Here is a 21643-nt window from a genome sequence, read left to right on the forward strand (position 1 = left end):
TGAGAATCATACCCTAACCCACCCAACACTCGATAGATCAAGTTCATGTGGATTTATTCCAGTGTGTGAACCCAGACTTTACCATCTATAGCTTAGGTAAGATAGACTGAGCTATGCAGTTCTCTGCAAGATAGCTGTAATTCCTTTCTTTACTGTAAATCAGTGGTCAGCCATTGAAAACTCTGTCCTAGCCAACTAACCATCTCTCAATTCCAAATTTACTTTGCAAATAATATGCCTCAGTAGACCTTTATACAGAATCCAAGATGATTTGTGTTCAAAAATCCACTTATACACTAATTTTTAACTTTTATTTCCATATTTAGTGCCTTTGTAACTTTTTTTTTTATCAACAAACTTATTTTACAAGGCCAGTGAAATGTAAGCAAATAATTGTACGTCCCAGTTCTTTATAACCCCACTAGAGTTCCAGTGCACAAAATTTGTGCATTGGGGGGGGTCCTTCAGCCCAGCCTGCACCCTCTCAGATTGCGCCTAAACCGGCAGTCAGACATCCTTTTCATAATCCAGGACCACCAGCTCCTAACTGCTCACCTGCCTGCCTGCCTGATGCTCTCAACTGCTCCCCTGCTGGCCTGATCACCCCTAACTGCTCTCCCCTGCAGGCCTGATCCCCCTAACTGCTCTCCCCTGCCAGCCTTATCACCCACCCCTAACTGCCTCTGCCTCAGCCCCGCCACTGTGGCTTTGTCTTGAAGGATGGCCAAAACATGTCCGGCCTAATTAGAATATTATCTTTTTTTTTATTAGTATATGACAGTTTATGACTGTTCAGTAAACCATTCGGCCCGCAATTTAGGCTGGATTTTAGATTTTGGCCCCTTCTCTGATTGAGTTCGACACCCCTAGTATAGATGATAATACTCAGATCTTTGACAAACTTACTGTAAATTGATGATTTTTGTATAAGCACTTTTGACCAAAGAAAGCAATTTAGAACAGATTATTTGTTTTCTAACCAATAAGCACAAATAATCGTTTATTTTATCTTCAATACATTTTATGTACTATTATAAAACTTTTACTGTTATAAAAACTCTATTTTAAGAAAATTACATTTATCATGATTTGCAAAGTAAAGACAGAACATGTCCTATGAGTGAAGAAGTATAGTCAAAAAGTTTGTGTTAAATTTTTTAAAAATTATTCTGCCTTGGAAATTCTATATTTTTCTACATTTATACAAAAATATCATGGACTTGGTTTCATTGCATTTGGATTGCTGCAAAAGCACTATTACATTTGACTAACCTTTTATGAGTAAAATGTTCCTAAAATATAACTATTTCTTCCATATACTAATATTTTGGAGAATTATTATGTTAATAATAAACAGGAAATTGAAATACTTGATTTTTATTTTGAAATATCTACAAAGTTTTAGTTTTCCATTATACAAATAATTTTTCAAAATTCAGACATTATTCAAATATAAGCTAGTACTTATACAAATAGAACACACACAAAGATAAAAAATATACATATTTTCTCAGCAAACTTTGTTACATAAATAAGAAAAATATATACAGCTAGTATTTTAAATCTAAAATAAAGTATCTTAACATTATAACCACATACGAAAGTTACTAAAAAATAAACACTACAGAAAAATAAGAGCAAAACATTAATTTTATGACATCTACAATTATAAAGATAATAGAAGCAATATTAGAGAAATATATTCTTCACACTGGGATCTCAATTTTTACTTAACTTAGAATATTTTCTGGATAGGTAAAATTCACAATTCTACCAGCTATCCATAACACTAAAACAAAAGTTAAGACACATGAAGAACTTTATAATCTATATCTTTATAATTTGGAATAAATGTAAAAAGAATTTTTTAAAAGTTAAATTTGTATAAACCTGTGTCAAAATTTCCCAAGTAAATTGAATTGGCTATTGAAAATCAAATAATTCTTCTTAAGTAGGAATTGTTAGGGAAAAATCCAAGTACTTAAAAAGTCTTAACAGAATGGAGCAATAAAGAAAAATTGTGCCAATAGTTCCCTAGATAAAAGCAACTCAAATAGGTGTGTTTAATTATAATTTGCCCCAGAAATTCTCCTTCCTTTTCCGAGCTCGTGCCAGAGTTTGAAAAGCCCGGAGACTAGAAGCTGCAGAGCGAGCAGAAATCTCAGATAATCTGTCTTCATCTGCAATGAAAGAATGATAGTCAGTGCAAAAAATACCTTATAAAATATTGTTTACAACAATAACAGAAAAGAAAAAGCATTAAGCTTTGTAACATCAATATTGACTGATAGAAAAAAGTACTCTATTGAAATATAAGATACTAATATTTTCAGTACAGTTCATAGTAAATTTACCAAGTTTACTATATTCAGAATGAAACATTTAAATGTTAAATGAGCATTCTGTCTCCTTCCTGAAATCCCACAATGTCATCACCTCAACACACAGCTTATGCTTTCAGTATTACCTGGAAACAATTCATCATCAGACTGTTCTGTCCTACTTTAAAAAGTACAGCTATTCTGAGTGAAAAGCTTTTTAAAACTTCTTAAAAACAAAATGCCATCGCTTAGCATGGTATTTACATCACATTGAAAATAATCTTACTTAATGTAGAAATATTATTTGACTTTAATATGCTACCTTTCATTATTACTGAAATTCCTCACTCTGAGTAAGCAAATCTATTATACGATTATTTGTAAATGTTGTTCTTCCATTAAAAAGAAAACAGAACTGGATTCAAATTGTCCAGATATTTGCATTTGAAAACATAATAACTTAATTTCCAGCTCACTAAATTCTGAAAAAAACGTTCCAAACTTGCTAAGGGGAAAAACAACCTTTAATGTACATGAACTTAAAATACATAAAGTATTAATTTAAATTTACTTTCAAACCCAAAATTTACAAATTCAGTAATTTCATATTTCTAAGGATAAATTAAAATTGTCATTTCAGTTGTTCATATCAAGAATTCAAAATTTCTCCTGCCCCTATTAGAAGCAAATGAATTTGTCATTATGAAAACTACACCCAAAAAAAACCTCATATTTCAAAATTATATATTTTTGGAATTAAAAATTGATAAAAATATATCGCATTTGAAAAAATAATGGATATAATGCTAGGCCAAATTCCACCTACATGGGGGAAAACAGAGGGTATGGACTTCAGTGTGGTGTGAGGCTCAATCTTTTGTCACCTGTTTGCTTTAGAAACTATTTACCGGGGCTCTAGGTCTCCGTTTACTCATTTGTAAAACAGAGATAGCTTCACCTCCCTCATAAGATTTCAAGGATCCAATGAAGTAACACCTGGTGGAAGTACTGTGTAAAGTATACAGTGCTGATCAATTGTAAGATGATTATATTATTATCAACTAAATGCCATATAATAAGCTTCATACTTTTATCTTGTGTTATTGACTATGGAAATACCTTCATCAAAGGCATCATGCTGCGGTAACTGGAAATCGTTCTGCCTTGCTTTTCCCACTTAAAAAAAAAATAAGAGGCACAAGAAATTATCTTTCAAAGCTACCCAACAGTATATCTTATTTATAGCAAACCCTTAGTGAAAGTTAGCTATCAAAAATTTTATTAGCCCTAACCAGTTTAGCTCAGTGGATAGAGCATCAGCCTGGTGACTGAAGGATCCCAGGTTCAATTCTGGTCAAGGGCATATGCCTGAGTTGCAGGCTCAATCCCCAGTAGGGGGCATACAGATGCAGCTGATCAATGGTTCTCTCTCATCATTGATGTTTCTATCTCTCTCTCCCCCTTCCTCTCTGAAATCAATAAAAATACATTCTTAAGATATAAGTGGAGGGAAACCATGAAGCAACCATTTTGTTCTCCTAATGGCTTAGCATTTGGGAGTACTGAGTAGCACTGAAAGTTGAAGTGAGAATAGGACTGAACCAGGAGACTGGTTGGATACTAGAAATATTGGGGGAAACCCTGTGTAAAGTGTATGATTGTCTAACCACTATACTGTACACCTGAAACCAATACAAAATATTAAAAATAACTACTTGTAATTAAAAAATAAAAACTTAAAAAAAGACTGCCAGATCCTTCCTTAAATTTGCCCCGGTGGGCAGCTACTCACTCCTCTTTCAAACGAGAAATGGAGGTTTCGTCTCTAAAGGCTTATCAAAGCTACTCTGAGAACATATATATTATTTATCTTATGAAAGAGATAAAACATGTGATCCATAAAATAAAAACAGGATGCTGTATTTAAAAAACGCAGTGTTAAAAAAATTCTTAAAAGTTAAAAATAGAGCCAATTAAAATGTGTAACCCTTTCAAATTAAAATAAAAAGACAGAGATGGCAAATAAGAGAGGTAAGGTAAGAAAATAAGATTATGGTTACTTGGTCAACACCTGAATAATAGGAGTATCAGAAAAAAAGAAAACAGAAAATGGAAGGGAAGAAATTACTTACTAAACAACTCACGAAAATGTCCCAGAAGTGAGGAACTGAAAAGGCCTACTGAGTATCAGCAATATGAATGAAAAAAAGAACTATTGTAAAATTTCATATTAGGTATAAAGAAATGATCGAAAAAAAGCTTCCAGGAATAAAAAGACCCATAGAAAAGATGAAAAATAAAGAGAGCAACAGACTTCTCAATGGTAATGGTATAAACTAAAAGAGAGCAGAGCAATGCCCAATAAACCTAAAGGAAAATAATTCACTGAATTCTATACGTAGGCAACATTTGGCAATGTATGAAGACATTTTTGGTTGTCACACTGAGGAAAGGATGCTATTGGCATCTCGTGTACTGCCTGCATGTGTATGGGAAAGAACTTGAGAGACACCTCATGATTATACAAAAGTAAACTTGGGTACAGTACTATGAACTGTTCCAAAGATTAAACTCCTATTTAAATAAAATACACTAATTAAAAAACTAAGTAACATAATTTATTAATGTTTAGTAGATACTTACAGGCTTTGTACCTATATGTATAAGACTTTCATTTTAAATGAAAAAAATTGAAACCAAAATAATTACCATTATGCTGAAATTCTGAATCTCTCAGAGAGCCATTAATTCGATGAGAGGGATGCCAGTAGGATGAAGGTGGAGAAGGAGACTGCCCAGACCTGTTTGTTAGATATTCTGGAATTTTTGAAACTGGAAGAGTGGATTCTGAAAATTTGGAGATATTGATTTCAGAATCTTCTCTTAAAGGCAAGGGATCAACTGTTTTTATACCAGCAGCTGGAGAAGTCAGGAGGGTTACCACATGACCTTCTTTCTAAATGTTCAAAAAAAAAACACAAAAAAACACACGTGTGTATGTTTGCATATGTGTGTGTATAGTGCACATATATTCACATATATATACGTGTGTGAGTATATATATAAAACATTTAAATACACACAAAAATGTCCTAATAAAAGAGTAATATGCAAATTAACCATCACTCTGCTACACCCACAAGCCACACCCACCAGCCAATCAGGAATGAGTATGAAAATTAACCCAACCAAGATGGCTGTGGCCACAGAGAGAGCAGGAGGCTTGGGTTTCCCTGGCAATGGAGGAAGCCAAGGTTTTCACACACCCTGGCTGCCCCAGGACTCCACTCAAGGCTGCAAAGTTTCAATTATAGAAAATAAATAAATCCCAACAAACATGGCAGCAGTCACAGAGCTGGAGAGAGCAGGAGGCTTGAGTTGCCCCTGGCAATGGAGGAAGCCAAGCTTCTGCAGACATGGCCTGCCTTGGCCTCTGCTAAAGGCTACAAAGTTTCAATTATTGAAGATAAATAAATCCCAGATACTAGGACCTCCGCTTCAGTCACCGGGGGCATAGCCGGCCTGCTAACCACCACAGGCCCCTCGCTCAGGCCACCCCGTGCCCCAAGGGAACCCCCACCCTGATCCAGGACACCCTTCAGAGCAAACCAGCTAGCACCCACCCGTGCACCAGGCCTCCATTCTATCTAATAAAAGAGTAATATGCAAATTGACCATCACTCCAACACACAAGATGGCTGCCCCTATGTGGTCAAAGATCCTGCCCCCATATGGACACTAGATGGCCACCACAAGATGGCCAGCAGGGAAGGGCAGTTGGGAGGGACCAGGCCTGCAAGGGAGGGCAGTTGGGGGTGCTCACGCCAGCAGGGGGACAACTGGGAGGGACTGGGCCAGCAGAGGAGGGAAGTTGGGGGCAACTAGGCAGGGGAAAGCAGTTGGGGGGGATTATAGGGGAAGGAAATTAGGGGCAATCAGGCTGGCAGGGGAGTGGTTAGGGTGTGATCAGGCTGGAAGGCAGAAGCGGTTAGGGCCATCAGGAAGGCAGGCAGGCAAGCAGTTGGGAGCCAACAGACCTGGATTGTGAGAGAAATGTCCTACTAAATGGGCAGTTTAGTAATTTTAAATGAAAATGATTGGAGAGGGTGCAGGCTGCGCTGAAGGGCAATCCCCAGTGCACAAATTTTGTGCACCAGACTTCCAGTCTATAATAATCCTATCTAATAAAAGAGAAGCATGCAAATTGACAGTATCTTCCCTACGCCCCCAAGCCACGCCCACCAGCCAATCAGGGTGAGTATGCAAATTAACCTAACCAAGATGGAAATTACTTTGCATATCCAGGCACAGAGCAAGACTGAAGACAGTGTAGAATGAAGCCAAGCACTGCAGAAGGGAGTGAATCTGCCGAGAAGCAAGCAAGCGGGGCAGTGGAGAAGGGAGGGAAGCAGGTGGGGCTGGGGAGGAGGAAGGGAAGCAGGAGAAGGGAAGGAAGCAGGTGGGGTGGCAGAGACCGCAGCAGGAAGCCCTATTACTGGAATTTTCCTGCAATGGGCCTCAGTAAAATCATAATATGCTAATTAGATCAAATGCCCTTTCTGGATGAAGCCAAGACTGTGAGGGAAGCCCAGGTCCCAGGTGCCTGCCAGCATCCAGAGGAAAACCTGCATCCTGGGTGCCAGAGGAAAGCAGATGCTGGCAGCTGGGAGAATGAAAACCTACACTTGCATGAATTTTGTGCACCAGCCTCTAGGATTATTATAAAAGCAGGAGAAAATATAGGGGAACTTTATGTAATGTCCATATGCAGAAGATTTTATAAGCCTAACAACCAATATAAGCATATTTAGCTATAGAAAAAAAATATATATAAACATTAAAAAAGAAAAGAAAAATCAAATTTGAGGAAAATATGTATTAAACAATTGATGAATTACTATAATTGCTACATAACTGTTTCTTTACATATAGTAAGAAGAGATAAACCTAATTAAAAAGTAGAAAAAGGATATGTATAAGCAATTCATATACAAACAAAATATAAATGTCAAACATATTCACTTCACTTATAATAAAGTATTTCAAAATAAAATCATTGAAGTACTAATTTTTTACCTCCAAAATTACAAAGATTACTTTTTTGAAAAAACAAACTATAGATATAATACCCAGAACTGCCAGTGTTGTTGGAAGCACAATCTTTTGGGGAATTTGGCAAAACATAGCTAAAATCTTAAAATTTTGAATCCTTTCACCACTTAGAAATTTACACAAAAGACAACAGAAATTTAGCTAAAGGATGTATTTCATCCTATTTTTTTCAAAATAGAGAAATTAAGAAATAACAATAGGCATTCACTTTTAAAAATAGATTTCAACAATAAGCATGTGGTTAAAACAATGACTGTATAATACAGACTATATATCATGTTATTAAAAATTATATAGAAATTATATTTAATTACATGGAAATATGTTCATAATACATTACTAAGTGATAAAAAATAGACTATAAAGCCTTATCTACAGTATAATAAAAATATACTATTCCGAAATAATTCAAAATTTTAAAAGTGAATATCCCTGAACAGTAAGTGTACATAATTTATTTGCTTTTTTATTTTGACACAATATTTTTATTTTCTAAAATGATAATATATCATTATCCCAAAAGTCTCTGGGTAGTTTCACTTTTTTAAGAGAATGTAAACCAGTAAAATCAAATACAGCTCTAAACTTTCCTGATTAATCCTTTTAATTGTTGCCTTTAGTTATTTAACTTTGAGTTTATCAATGCAATATTCAAAACAATGCTTTCTGATCTTAGGTATCATTTTCTGCAATTAAAGAGCTTATTGCTTTAAAGTGGACATGGCCTAGGATTATCCAACAAACACATATTTTTTAATCAAGATTAAGATAAAAACCACAAATCTTCTTGCTTCCCTTTTTTAACTAGAAGTATCACTTAGGAAAACTATTCCTTGATATTTTTCATTTCTACACATATAAACAGAATTTGAGGTCTCTGTGAAAATGATTTTGCTGCTGTTAAAAAGACCTGACTGTTTTAAACACGGAGGGTCCCAGTTTAACGACTTTGTGATCCATTTCTGAGCTTAGAGCCTCCTTCTGGCCTCACTGCTTCCACTCTCCCCCAGCACAGTCCACTCTCCACTGAGCAGTGGATGATGCCATTTACCATGCAAACCAGAGATTTATATTTTCTTTGTTGCTTCTAATCCTCCAATGGCTTCCCAGTGGCAGCAGAACAACATTCCCATTCCTTATCCAGCCTCCCTTTTCCAAACTTACTCCCAACTCTCTTCTTCCTTCTCCAGGATCCAATCACACTGGCTTTTTCATTCCTTAAAAACTCTGTTATACACTTGCACTTGCTGCTCTTTCTACCTGGAAAACAATATGTGCCCCAGATCTCTGATTGGGCGCCTCCCCTCATTGGTCGGGTCTTAGATAAAACACCACCTCCTCAGAGATGCCTCGCTTGATGGCCCAAAGTAAAACAGCCTCATCCACACCTTGGAAGTCATTTTTCATTTTATTTCATTCATAGCACTTACTACTACCTTAAATTGTCTTTATAAAATTTGTCTTGTTTCTCCCAATAAAAATGCAGGGCAAGGATTTTGTTCTAAATATCAATTAACCCCCAGGTCCTAGCACAGTGCCTGGCATATATAAGAGCACATTAAATACTGAATCGAGTGAATAAAAATGAAATTCTCAATATTCCCCTCTAAAAGTGGTTCCTGTCCAGAGTTCTCTTCCTCAGTGCACAGTACCCTCCATCAATCCTTTTGGGCAAGCCAGAAAGCCTGATCACCCCCAACTGCACCACCACGCCCCTGCTGGCCTGCTCACTCCAAACTGCCCCTGTCATCCCATCCTGGCCTGATCAATACCCACCCCCGACCCTCCCACTCCCCCATCCCCCTCCCGGCAATCCAAGGTCCCAGTCCCTCCTTTTTCCTTTTTTTTCTTTTTTCTTTTTCTTTTTTTCAGCGCCTCTTTGAGCAGAGGCCAGGGCCAGCTGTAAGCAATTATCTAGGGTTTATTTACCTTCTATAATTGAAACTTTGTAGCCTTGAGCAGAGGCCAGGGCTGGCTAGGATGGGTGGGAAGCTTGGCCTCCTCCATTGCTGGGGCAACCCAAGCCTCCTGCTTGCTCCAGCTCCATGGCCAACCGGCCATCTTCTTGATTAGGTTAATTTGCATACTCACTCCTGATCGGCTGGCGGGCATGGCTTGGCATAGCAGAGTGATAATTAATTTGCATGTTTCTTTTTTATTAGTGTAGCCACTAAAGGCCTGGTGCAAGAAATTCATGCACTGATAGGGTTCCCAAGCCTGCCCAGTGATCAGCACCAATCTGTGGAGCGACTGGCAGGGTGATCAGGGAACCCCCGCTGGCATCTGCGTTGGCCTGCTGAGTGCTGCCCACTCACCAGCCTCACCCTCAGCCACTGCTGCCGCCGCTAGTTACCTCCTTCTGCAGGGCAACTGGCAGGGTGATTTGGGGGTGGGGGCCTGTGGGACTGGAGGCAGCTCCTGTGTTGAGCATCTGCCCCTGGTGGTCAGTGCGTATCTTAGTGACTGATCATTCCAACAGTCATTCAGCTGTTCAGTCAATTTGCATATTAGGCTTTTATTATATAAGATTCTCCCTAATTTCTATAGAAAAAAAATGTAGAATGATATCAATTAATTTATTTATTGAAAAATTAATACATTTTTAAATATTATTAATAATTAGCTTTTCTAAGAAAATAAAGGGGGGAAAATGATTGATGCCTCCCAGCAATCAAGGGGGTAGTGAATGGGAAATAACCAAATCTAGCTCCTGGTACAACCCCTGGTAGAGCTGATGGCAGAAAATTCACATAGAGGGAGTTCTTATAAAGTTAATAAGAAGCCTGCTTATTTTAGAGGAGTTTATAATTAAAATGTTACAACTGTGCTATATAGACGATAAAGAAGATATTAGCATTAAAATGTTAAAGGCCAATATTACTCTATTTGAATTAATTTTATTTTGTTATTCAAAAACTTAATTCCATAATAAATAAAAATAATATATATAAATCCAGCTGCAAATATGGATTAGGGTCACTCGTTTTAGCTGAAGGTAGTCAGCCCTGTGGGCAAAACTAACTAGAAGCTCACACCTTCCACATGACAATCTGGATTCCTGAGGAAGGAGCAGGACAGTCCATGGAGATCAAAGATTCCGAAATCAGATTCCAATCAATACCCCAAATTCCTATTGTCACACTTCCTTTAATAAGCCAGCAGGGTTCTTATTAACCACTTGATAAGAATTCCCTCTATGTGAATTTTCTGTCACCAGCATTACCAGGGGCTGTATCAGGAGCTAGATATGGTTATTTCTCATTATCTATCCCCTTGATTGCTAAGAGGGAGCAATCTTTTTTCTCCTTTGTTTTCTTAAAAAAGCTAATTATCAATAATGTGTGTGATATGTAACAGGGTAAATAACAGGATATAGTTTAGACATTGTCATTCCAGTCATACTCCTTCAACTCAATTTAATGGGTACCAGCTATGAGCAGGTTTGGGGGACTGCTCTGACCCATTCTCTCGCCTCTCCCCAATACCTAATAACTTTCTACTGTGCCCTCTGGAATTTATGAATAGCTTCCAGCAAAATCCCCTAAAGAAATTCACCAATAACCTCCAGGTTGCTAAATCCAATAATCAGTTGTCATACCTTACCTCAGTAGCATTATTAACACTCCCTCCTCCTTCACACCTCCAGGAGGCCACAGTCTTCTGTTTCCCAACACCTCATGGCTGTTTCTCTTCAGTCTCTTTGCTGGTTACTCCTCAACTTCCCTTCTTTGAATGTTCTCTATTTTACTTTAGCCACTTACTCCCATGATCATATGTTAAGCCTTGTCATTACTAGTAACGGCAACCTCTTTATAATCTCAACTTCTGACCACAACCTCCGAACTTTAAAAACTAATTCCCATGGGTACCCGAAGCCAAACAAGTCCTACACATACCTTAACTCCCTTTCTCACTTGGTCTCACTCCCTTGATAAAACACGAACCCCAGTTAAATCCATCTCTGCAGCCAAAAATGCCTGGACAAAAAAACATCTTGACTGGTCTTACACCAAAATGGTGACCACTGACCAAAAATGGTTCCTAACACTGCCCTGCAATATTTTACTTTCCCTGGCCCATCCACTCTCCCGCTATCTGGAAAAAAACAAAACAAAACAAAAAACCTATTTCATGACTTATTCTCTTTCCTCAAACCTCTAAAATTTTCTTCCTCTGCCTCATTTCCATCAAGATCTTGCTTTATATCCCATCAAACACAAAACAGACTTTCCCAAAGCTCCCACATTTTCCTGTATTTCATCAGCAGTGCCCATAAAATTTGTTCTGCCTTCCCTTTTTTAACAATAAAGGAACTGTCACAGTGCCTAAGGCTAACCATTTCACATCTCTGCCAGGTCCTATGTCCTTTCTCCTACTCAAGAACATCTTTCCAACAATTTTACTCTTTCCTGCATCATCTTTCCTCTCTCTTTAAAACAGACACCACAGGGATGAGGGCATCAGTGTGTGTGTGTTTGGAGCGGGGGGGGGGGGGGGGGGGGGGGGGGAATGGGGGGATAAGGACACATATCTAATACCTTAATCAATAAAGAAAAAATATTCAAAACAAAAAACAACTGCTGTTATCAACATACAAATGTGCTCTTATCTCCTCTTTCTTGATCTCACTTCTAACTCCCACTCCCTGACTCTGCTCCCTTTTCATGGGAAGAACTCTTAAAAGAATTGTCTGTGATGCTGTCTCCAATTCCTCTCCTCTCCATTCTCTTGAATTCACATGCATTTTGGCTTTTGTCCCACACTACTACCAAAACTGCCCTCTGTCAAGGTCACCAATAACCTCCAGGTTGCTAAATCCAATAATCAGTTTTCATACCTTACTGACCCATCAGTAGCATTAACACTCCCTCCTCCTTCACACCTCCAGGAGGCCACAGTCTTCTGTTTCCCAACACCTCATGGCTGTTTCTCTTCAGTCTCTTTGCTGGTTACTCCTCAACTTCCCAATATTAAAAGCCTGGGGCTCAGACTTATATATACCTACTCTTCTCTAATATCCACTTCCGAGATGACCTTCACCAGTCTCCAGACCTTACATACCTGTACCACCTATGATAAAGAGCCTTCAAATCCTTCTGCAGCCCAGCCTCTCCTCTACACTTCAATCAACTCCCTACCCAACATGTCTACTTGTATGACGAATAAGCTTCTCAACTTTAACATGTCCAAAACAGAACTCTTGGTCTTCCCTGACAAATCTTTTCCTCATACTGTCATCCCCATCTCAGTTAAAAAGCAATTCCATCTTTATTGCTCAGGTAAAAATCCTGAGTCATCTTTGATTTTTCTATTATTCCCATCCCATATCTTATACATCAGCTAATCTTATCAGCTATACTTTCTATGAATATCCAGAATCAGACTTTATCATATGACCTCCATTACAATCCAAACTACCATCATTCTTGCCTGAATATTTTAACTGACTCCTATCACTCTTCTGCCTCTCCAAAGGCTTCCCATTTCATTCAGAATAAAATTGAAAGTCTTTGCTATGACTTATGAGGCCCATTATGCCTCTGAACTCATCGCCCATACTGCTCTCCTTCTCGTGCTCTCTGTTCCAGTCCACTGACTTCCTTTCTGCCCCTGAAGAAATGAGCTACCTTCTCACCCGCAGGCCTTAGCACTTGCTGTTCTTTTGCCTAGAATGCCTTCCTAAATATGCAACTGGGTCAGTCCTTCAACAGCTTCAGCTTCTGCACCAATGCTACCCTCTCAGTGAGACCTTCCCTGGCCACTTCGTATTCATTTGCCCTGTTTTATTTTTCTTCTTAGTACTTATCACCATCTACCATACTACATATTTTACCTAGTTATCCTGTTTATTGTCTCCTCCACTAGAATGTAAGTTCAATAAGGTTATATCTTTGATGCTAAAATATAGCTGGAACATAATTGCTATACATTAGATATTCAATAAACAGAAGTGTTTTTCTCCTCTTCCTGCTGAGTCATTACTGACAAGATTTGAAAGTATGTAGCAGAAATATAATGTCAAACACCAGGAAAAAAAAAAATATAATTCAATGCCTCTGCCTTACTTAATATAGTTAATAAATTATCTCCATATATGATACAGAAAATTTTCCAAAGTCTGAAATTAGTATTTATTATATGTGATTAGCAAAATCACTTCCTGAAGAGATGTTTTCCCCCAAAATAGAAATAGTTACCTTTCTAAAGTCACTCTTTGAAGTTTCTAAGCCATCCTGCAGAGACATTCTTTTTCTCTGTTCTGGGCCTGGAGGCTTCACTTTAGATGGAGACACTAAAACAGCACCACCTGGAAAAATGCAGATGATGATAAGTTTCAATTAAACTACATTTTCATGTATAATAGATAAGGCAGGTGAAATAAGAGCTGCAAAGTGTTTGCCTATTACCAACAGCTGGAGTGGTAAGATCATGATGAGTCCTTTGAATTCCACCAAGTTCTCTCAGCTTTGGAGTAGGAAGCCTGCCTCCTTTTCCTGAGGATACAGAAGAAGAATCTGACCTACAAATTAAAATAATCTATTATGAAGCATTTCCTCCAGGAAATTTGCTATCATTATGCAATAATAAAATATGAAACTTTTAAGATCATTTTGTTTCTGAAAAAATAAATAAATCCACAGGCAGGCAAGAGTGGCTGAATACTGGAAAAGAGAGAAGATCATTGAAAGTCAGCAGAGAATTCTTTCATTAAATCAGACCCTAAGTCTCATTTTTAACTGCAAAACTCATGAAAAGAACAATAGGGAGCTCAGCCAGCATGGCTCAGAGGTTGCGACTCAACCTATGAACCAGGAGGTCATGGTTCGATTCTGGGTCAGGGAACATATCTGGGTTGTGGCTTTGATCCCTGGTGGGGGACGTGCAGGAGGCAGCTGATCAATGATTCTCTCTCATCACTGATGTTTTTACCTTTCTCTCCCTCTCCCTTCCTCTCTGAAATATATATATATTAAAAGAAATATATATATATATATATATATATATATATATACACACACATATATATATATGTGTGTATATATATATATATATATATATATTTTTTTTTTTTTTTAAAGAATGATGAGTTTTGAACTATAGACAAAAAGCACCAGTACAATGGTAAAGAATCACTTCTCAAAAAAATCTGAATATAAATCAACAGGAATTACCTATCTGCCCAAATCACTTGTTTTAACTTATAAAACACTAGAGGCCCAGTGCACAACATTCGTGCACTGGGGAGGGGGACCCTCAGCTCAGCCTGTGCCCTCTCACAGTCCAGGACCCCTCGGGGGATGTCAGACTGCCAGCTTAGGCTTCTCCTGCTGCACTCGCCAGCCGTGAGCCCAGCTTCTGGCTCAGTGGCACTTTCCCTGTGGGAGCACACTCACTTCACTGAATGTCTGCCCCATGGTGGTCAGTGTGTCATAGCAACTAGTTGTTCTACCATTCAGTCGATTTACATATTAGCCTTTTACTATATAGGATTATCTTTCATTCTTTTTTGGTATAACTATCTGATATTTAAGAATAACCTTTTACAATAACTAGAATTTGGAAACAGCCTAGATGCCCATCAGCAGATGATTGGATCAAAAAACTATGGTACATCCACACAATGGAATACTATGCTGCCGTAAAAAAGAAGGAATTTGCCAAAACCGGTTTGGCTCAGTGGATAGAGCGTCAGTCTGTCTGTGGGCTGAAAAGTCCCAGGTTCGATTCCGGTCAAGGGCATGTACATTGGTTGTGGGCACATCCCCGGTGGGGGGTGTGCAGGAGGCAGCTGGTCGATGTTTCTCTATCATCAATGTTTCTAGCTTTCTATCCCTCTCCCTTCCTCTCTGTAAAAAATCAATAAAAAATATTTTTTAAAAAAAAGAAGGAATTCTTATCATTTGCAGCAACCTGGATGGAATTGGAGAACATCATGCTGAGTGAAATAAGCCAGACAATGAAAGAGAAACACTACATGACCTCACTCATTTATGAATAATAAAGAACATTATAAACTGATGAACAAAAAGATAGATACAAAGACAGTAAAGCAACAAATAGACTGTCAAATTACAGCGGGGAGGATAGGGAGATATGGGGGAGATAAGAGATCAACCGAAGGACTTGTATGCATGCATATAAGCAAAACCAATGGACGAAAAAGTCTGGGGGGGGGAGGGGGGAGACATGTATGGAAGCGGGGGGGGGGGGCGCAATGGAAAGATATGTACACATATAATACCTTAATTTTAAAAAAAGGGGGAAAAAAGAATAACCTTAAATCTAACAGAAAGTCATTCTTCCAGACATATTTACAAATCTGACAAATCATAATTAGCAGGACATAAATGAAAATAACATTCACTACTTCCTCCCCAAATAGCTCAGTATTCAAAGTGTTCAATTACTAAGTTCAGATGACTCAAATAACTGATCAAATAAAATTAAAAGCCATACAGAATGCCTACTTCCTGAGATTAAAATAAAATCTTTATTAATCATAAAACTAAAAGCCCAGTATACTTAATTAGTAACAAAATACATATTAACTCTGTACAATGCTGCTATATATTAATTTAAAACTCTCACCCTTCTTTTATCTTGTCTGCCTTAGATTTTTCATGTACTTCCAACTCTCCCATATAAACCTGCTTGTCCCTTCCTCTGTCCCCTGCACCTTTCTGCATGTCTTCATTGGTGATCTCTGCATCATCCCAGGCTAGGCGCCTTCTGACAGGTACAGTGGAAGCATCTGACACACCCAATTTCTCCGTGGTATTTTTCTGGGGCTGTTCTTCCAAGATAGGCCTTTTTCCTTCTCGTTTTGTAGAATATTTCTTCAAAGTCTTATGGCTTGTAGGATCTCTGCATAACAAAATAAGCTTTATTTTAAACTTGAATAGTTTGAGTTTTCTAGTTATACCAATTTTAATGACACCATCATTCCCTCCCACTATTCACAACTATATATTTCCCACAGATATTAAAGAAGGAAGCCTAATGCCAAAGCCGGTTTGGCTCAGTGGTAGAGCGTCGGTCTGTGGACTGAAAGGTACCGGGTTAGATTCCGGTCAAGGGCATGTACATTGGTTGCGGGCACATCCCCGGTGGGGGGTGTGCAGGAGGCAGCTGGTCGATGTTTCTCTCTCATCAACTTTTCTAGCTCTCTATCTCTCTCCCTTCCTCTCTGCAAAAAAATCAATAAAATATTTTTTTTTTAAAAAGAAGGAAACCTAAGAATTAAAGTTATGATCTATAATTAAATACTCCAAAATAAAATATATTTATCTTCTCTTCTCCTGTCTTCACATATACATGCCTGCACCACTACTGACAAAATCCATGCATATCCCCTAAATTGGCATTATACACATAAACTAGGACCGACCCCGCATGTTCTAACTTGCTCAATTAGAGTTTGTGCACAAACTCGAATATAATTGTGGATCTGGTAAGCTGATTCAAATTTTATACTTTAGATAGATTAATCTTTTCCAGACATTACTAAAGAACAGGTTTTATGAACTTAAAATCAGATGTCACATAATTAGAATTTATAGTTCAATTTGCTATGTGTGACTATATTAATACACTGTCACAACTAAAAACTATTTTATTTGCTACATATCAATGTGTTATTTTTCTTATAAAAAGTTAGATCATTTCACTTTAAAGCCCAACACAGCAGAGAATTCTCCCATAGAAGTAGGACCTACATTCCATAATAACCATAGAAATTTATTAATAAATGATAATGGGTATGTACTAATAGCTTACTTTTAAAGTTCTTTTACATCTGCTATATAATCATCCCTACTATATTTTTAATTATTAAAAAGGAACATTATAAAATCCAGTCTTTCAGATTTACATTATGTATTATTTATACACAAGTGTTTAAAGTGAGTATGTAGAAAGTAAACTAAAAATAATAAAATATAATATATGGCTGACATATCTCCATTTAAGTAGAAATGGATTTTGAGTAGTATGTCATTTACCTATTTAATTCCATGATCTACATAAGCTACAGCATACTTTTTCACTACAAACAAAAAACATCTCACCCAGCAAGATCTAGTGCTCTAATGTTACTGCTAACGGTTCCTTCTGAGCTCGTGGTCGAGGAGACATCCCACCAACTGTTGTTATCAGACAGAACCTGATTCAGATGGTCCCGAGAAAAATGTGTGCCCAGAACGCGTTTCCTATAAAACTCAGCCTTCTCTCGAAGTTCTTTAACCTACACAGGAGAATTAAGACATCATACATTATTGTAAATGCTCCTTTGCAAACACCACCAAGTAGCATATCAAAGACATTGCGCACATACAACCAGAGACCAAAGAGAAAGGAAGGCAGAAATAGCCACATATGTTTATCAAATTATGTGAATTTTTAAGCAGAAATTAAAACAGACAAGCTAAAGCACAATGCAGTTATTTCAAGCCAGCACATAGGGAGAAATCTGTAGCAGCTAAGAAAAATATTGACACCTACTTCTTATTTCAACTGAAATTACACAAGTACTCTAGGCATTATTAGTTTTTTAAAAACTCAAAAGCAACGAACCTCTGCATACCACATGGCATTTAGAGAACCCTAGAGGAGAAATACAGAAACATACTTAATGACAGGTTAATACCATAAATGAATAGTCATGGGAATCAATAAAATACCTATTATTCTTCCTTCTAAATATATATACCAAAATTGTCAACCAAATTTTTTGGTATTTTAGTAATATTTAATTCAGTAACCACCAAGATATGTTAATATAACTTCAAAAACCAACCACATTATTGCATAGCTCAGATGCTGTCTATGACAGGTAACCTAATTAATATTCCTATTTCCTTACTCTGGGACAAATTACTATAATGCCTCAACCCCCTAAGCCTTGTTTTTAATTTTCTAGTTTTATAAATAGTTATTTTCAGTATAGAAGCCCCCAAAGTAGTAATTGTAATATTTTCAACAAAGTGGCAGAATACAAAAAATATTTTGATGAACTATACAGTGATTTGAATTCTCTAATATACAAATATCATATTTGTATATGAAATGGACTCTTACCCTCCTTTGAAACTCTTTCATTGTATATATCATACTGCCACCTACTGGCTTCCATAAATACAAGTCCATAATGTAAAAACATAAATTATTTTAAATCCTATTTAAATTCATCTGTTAAATGTTATAAACAATGTTACCTCAACAAAAATTAAAGTAAAATAAAAAAAATATTTATTCTCAAAATGACCTAATTTTTTTCTATCATAAAGATGAAATGTAAGCATTCCGTCTGGATACTGTCTGATTAAACTGCTTTGCTTTTACTTAAATACAAAAAAAGCAAATACTAAAACTTAGCATAGGAGAAACATATCCTCAACTCCTTACCAAGATACTACAGAATTCAAAGAAAAAATATTACATCTCTAATGAATTAGCCAAAGTCAAAGGACAACATCTGCCTTTACCATTACTAAACCTGAAACATCACTAAAGGATAATTCAAAATGTTGTTTTCTTCACTGCCCAAAAAATTGAGCCATGTTCATTTCTGTCAATGCCTATACTTTGAAGAATGTTACAAGTTTAACAGATCCTTAATTTGGTTTAGTTCAATATTGTTTCATTATACATTGATCAGACGCCACAGGAGTGAAACTCTTTGGTTTATATAATTAGCATACGGTAAAACTGGCTTCATTATATGTAGTTTTGCTTAAAGTCACAGAATCCATCAATGATATTAAGTGAGGACTTTCTGTAGAGGTTTTTGCATTTAACACATGAGTTAAGTCTATTGAATTATTAACCAAGGCATTCTGAATGCACTAAAACCTTGTTATAATGTACCATGATATAATCCAGATTTTATTTCTAATACATACCCCATGTCTCAAATGTTTCATGGCTACTCCTAATTACTCCTATTTCTCTGCCCCTGGATGACTACTAAAATGTCCCAACCCCCTAAGCCCAAGTTTTAATTTAGTTTTATATATAGTTACTATCAGTATAAGCCCCCAATGAGAGTCACAAGGCTTCCCTCTCAAATTCCTCAGAATTCCTTGGAATCAGCAGAACCTCAACTTTTTAAAAATATACTAGTTTTTTAACCCCACAAAATAGTAACTATAATCTGAAATAATAAAAGCTTAATATGCTAAGTTAGGCTTAACCTCATCCATTCAACCAATCAATGTGTAATATGCTAATAATATGCTAAGGATGCTCAACCAGTCACTATGACGTGCACTGACCACCACAAGGCACAGTCGACCAGTTGACCAGTCACTCCAACAGGTAAGTTAGTTTGCTGCTGGTTTCCAGCCGATCATGAGTGAGCGAGACATGCTGCACACACCTTGGAGCCCTTCTGTGGTCCTTCCCCAGCTGTTCAACCTCTCACATCCCTCCCCAGCCCTGATCGTGCACCAGTGGGGTCCGTCTGCCTGGCCTGTGCCCTCTCACAACTCAGGACCCCCTTGGGGGATGTTGAGACCCCGTTTGACCTGATGGAACCAGTTGCTATGACAGCAGAACTGATTGCTATGATGCGCACTGACCACCAGGGAGCAGATGCTCAAAGTAGGAGCTGTCACCTGTGGTCAGTGCACTCCCACAAGGGGAGCACAGCTCAGCCAGGAGCCGGGCGAGCACAGTGGCGGTGCCGAGAGCCTCTCCCACCCCCGCAGCAGCACTAAGGATGTCTGACTGACAGCTTAGGCCTGCTCCCCATGGGAGTCGAACATCCCCCAAGGGCTTCTGGACTACAAGAGGGAGTAGGCCAGGCTGAGGGACCCCTTCTACAAGTGCACAAATTTCATGCGCCAGGCCTCTAGAATGTGATAAAATCTGCTGGCCTTACATTGATTCCTCCTCTGTGTTGTTAAAGCCTTTGGTGCAAATCCCTATTAGTACTTATTTTATCCTACAGGAATTAATTGCTAGTGTCATTCTCTCCCATTAACCTATGAACTCCTTGAGGTAAGGAAGAATGTAGCATTTAAACATTGTTTCCACAGCCTGTCCTGAGTGCGGACTATGTGCTCCATCTTAGCTTAAAAGGCTGGGAGCCAAAGATAAGCAAGCAAGTCCCTGTATTCAATGTGTTCAGTTTGGTAGAGGAGTAAACCTTCTCCTCTATGATAATTTATTATCATAATATTAGTATGGTTTATGCCATAATAACCAAATGAGATATAAGTTGAAAGAGTGGATCAAAAGGGAGAATGTAACTCCTATGTGTGTGTAGGGTGGAGTGGAAAGGTACAGCGAAAAAAGCTGCATCTATTCACACGGGAGGACCTTACTGTTTGATAAATGAGAGGATGGATGAATATGCTCTCCAGGTACACAGTGATCCAGTTTTATTTGACATCAATCTTTTTTAAAAAGGGAGAAGAGATACAGAAATACTGTAAAACTTTGGTTTACTGTTCTATTTGTTACTGACATTCAAAACAATATTTCAAATTTACTTTATCAGCAATCTTTATTAATAATTTAATGTTATGTTTTACAAATACATAATTTTAAACTTCTATAATCCTAAACTAAGATAAAAATTAGGAGATTGAGCCCTGGCCAATGCAGTTCAGCAGTTAGAAGGTTGGCCCCCAACAGCACCTCAATTGCAGGCTCGATCCCCAGCCCAAGATTGGGGCATATGCCGGACGCAACAAATGGATATCTTAACATTGATATTTCTGTATGTGTGTGTGTGTGTGTGTTCCCCTCCCTTCCACTCTCTCTAAAAATCAATGGAAAAATGAACAACAACAATAAAAATTAGGAGGTTTATATCTCCTTAGGCGTTCTACTAGAGTTTGGTGTGTACAAAATATTAAGAACAATCCTTACAGCCAAGAACCCGAAGCACTACAAAGGATATAAGTAAACCATTCCAAACTCAACTGAAACAACACACATATCTTTTTCCAAGTAATGCAATCAGATTACATGATATAATAAACACTATGAGTAGAATGTTTTCATTTCTGAATTTATTTTCCCCAACTAAGAACTTAACTAAATCACTTAAAATCTATATACAGAAAATTCAAACTTAGAAAACTGGGGAGAAAATATAAAAACTCTCTTTTTCCAAAAATCACCTCCCAAAAGTGAGGAGGCATCATCTTTATATGTAGTAGTCCTTACAATGTCTGTCAAATTATAGAATGTGGAACTTTATC

At 37.5% G+C, this 21643-nt stretch overlaps 1 protein-coding gene across 3 annotated transcripts in view; it reads right to left on the bottom strand.

Annotated features, from left to right (window-relative positions):
• Positions 1-867: 867 nt before the first annotated feature.
• MDM1 (Mdm1 nuclear protein) overlaps positions 868-21643 on the bottom strand; it is a 41468-nt gene continuing 20692 nt past the window's right edge. Inside the window, exons 8-15 of one of the 3 annotated variants that reach the window (XM_036456639.2) lie at positions 18006-18035; positions 17501-17676; positions 16023-16298; positions 13841-13953; positions 13631-13740; positions 5031-5277; positions 3441-3497; positions 868-2180 (exon numbers count right to left, since the gene is read on the bottom strand). In XM_036456639.2, coding sequence (XP_036312532.1) covers positions 2068-2180; positions 3441-3497; positions 5031-5277; positions 13631-13740; positions 13841-13953; positions 16023-16298; positions 17501-17676; positions 18006-18035 — 1122 coding nt within the window. In that variant the 3' untranslated portion in view covers positions 868-2067. The remainder of the gene's footprint in view (positions 2181-3440; positions 3498-5030; positions 5278-13630; positions 13741-13840; positions 13954-16022; positions 16299-17500; positions 17677-18005; positions 18036-21643) is intronic. The other 2 variants (XM_036456641.2, XM_045588228.1) reach the window with 2 other exon arrangements.

Source organism: Pipistrellus kuhlii, unplaced genomic scaffold (genome assembly GCF_014108245.1).
Source record: "Pipistrellus kuhlii isolate mPipKuh1 unplaced genomic scaffold, mPipKuh1.p scaffold_m20_p_3, whole genome shotgun sequence".
Lineage (NCBI taxonomy): Eukaryota > Metazoa > Chordata > Mammalia > Chiroptera > Vespertilionidae > Pipistrellus > Pipistrellus kuhlii.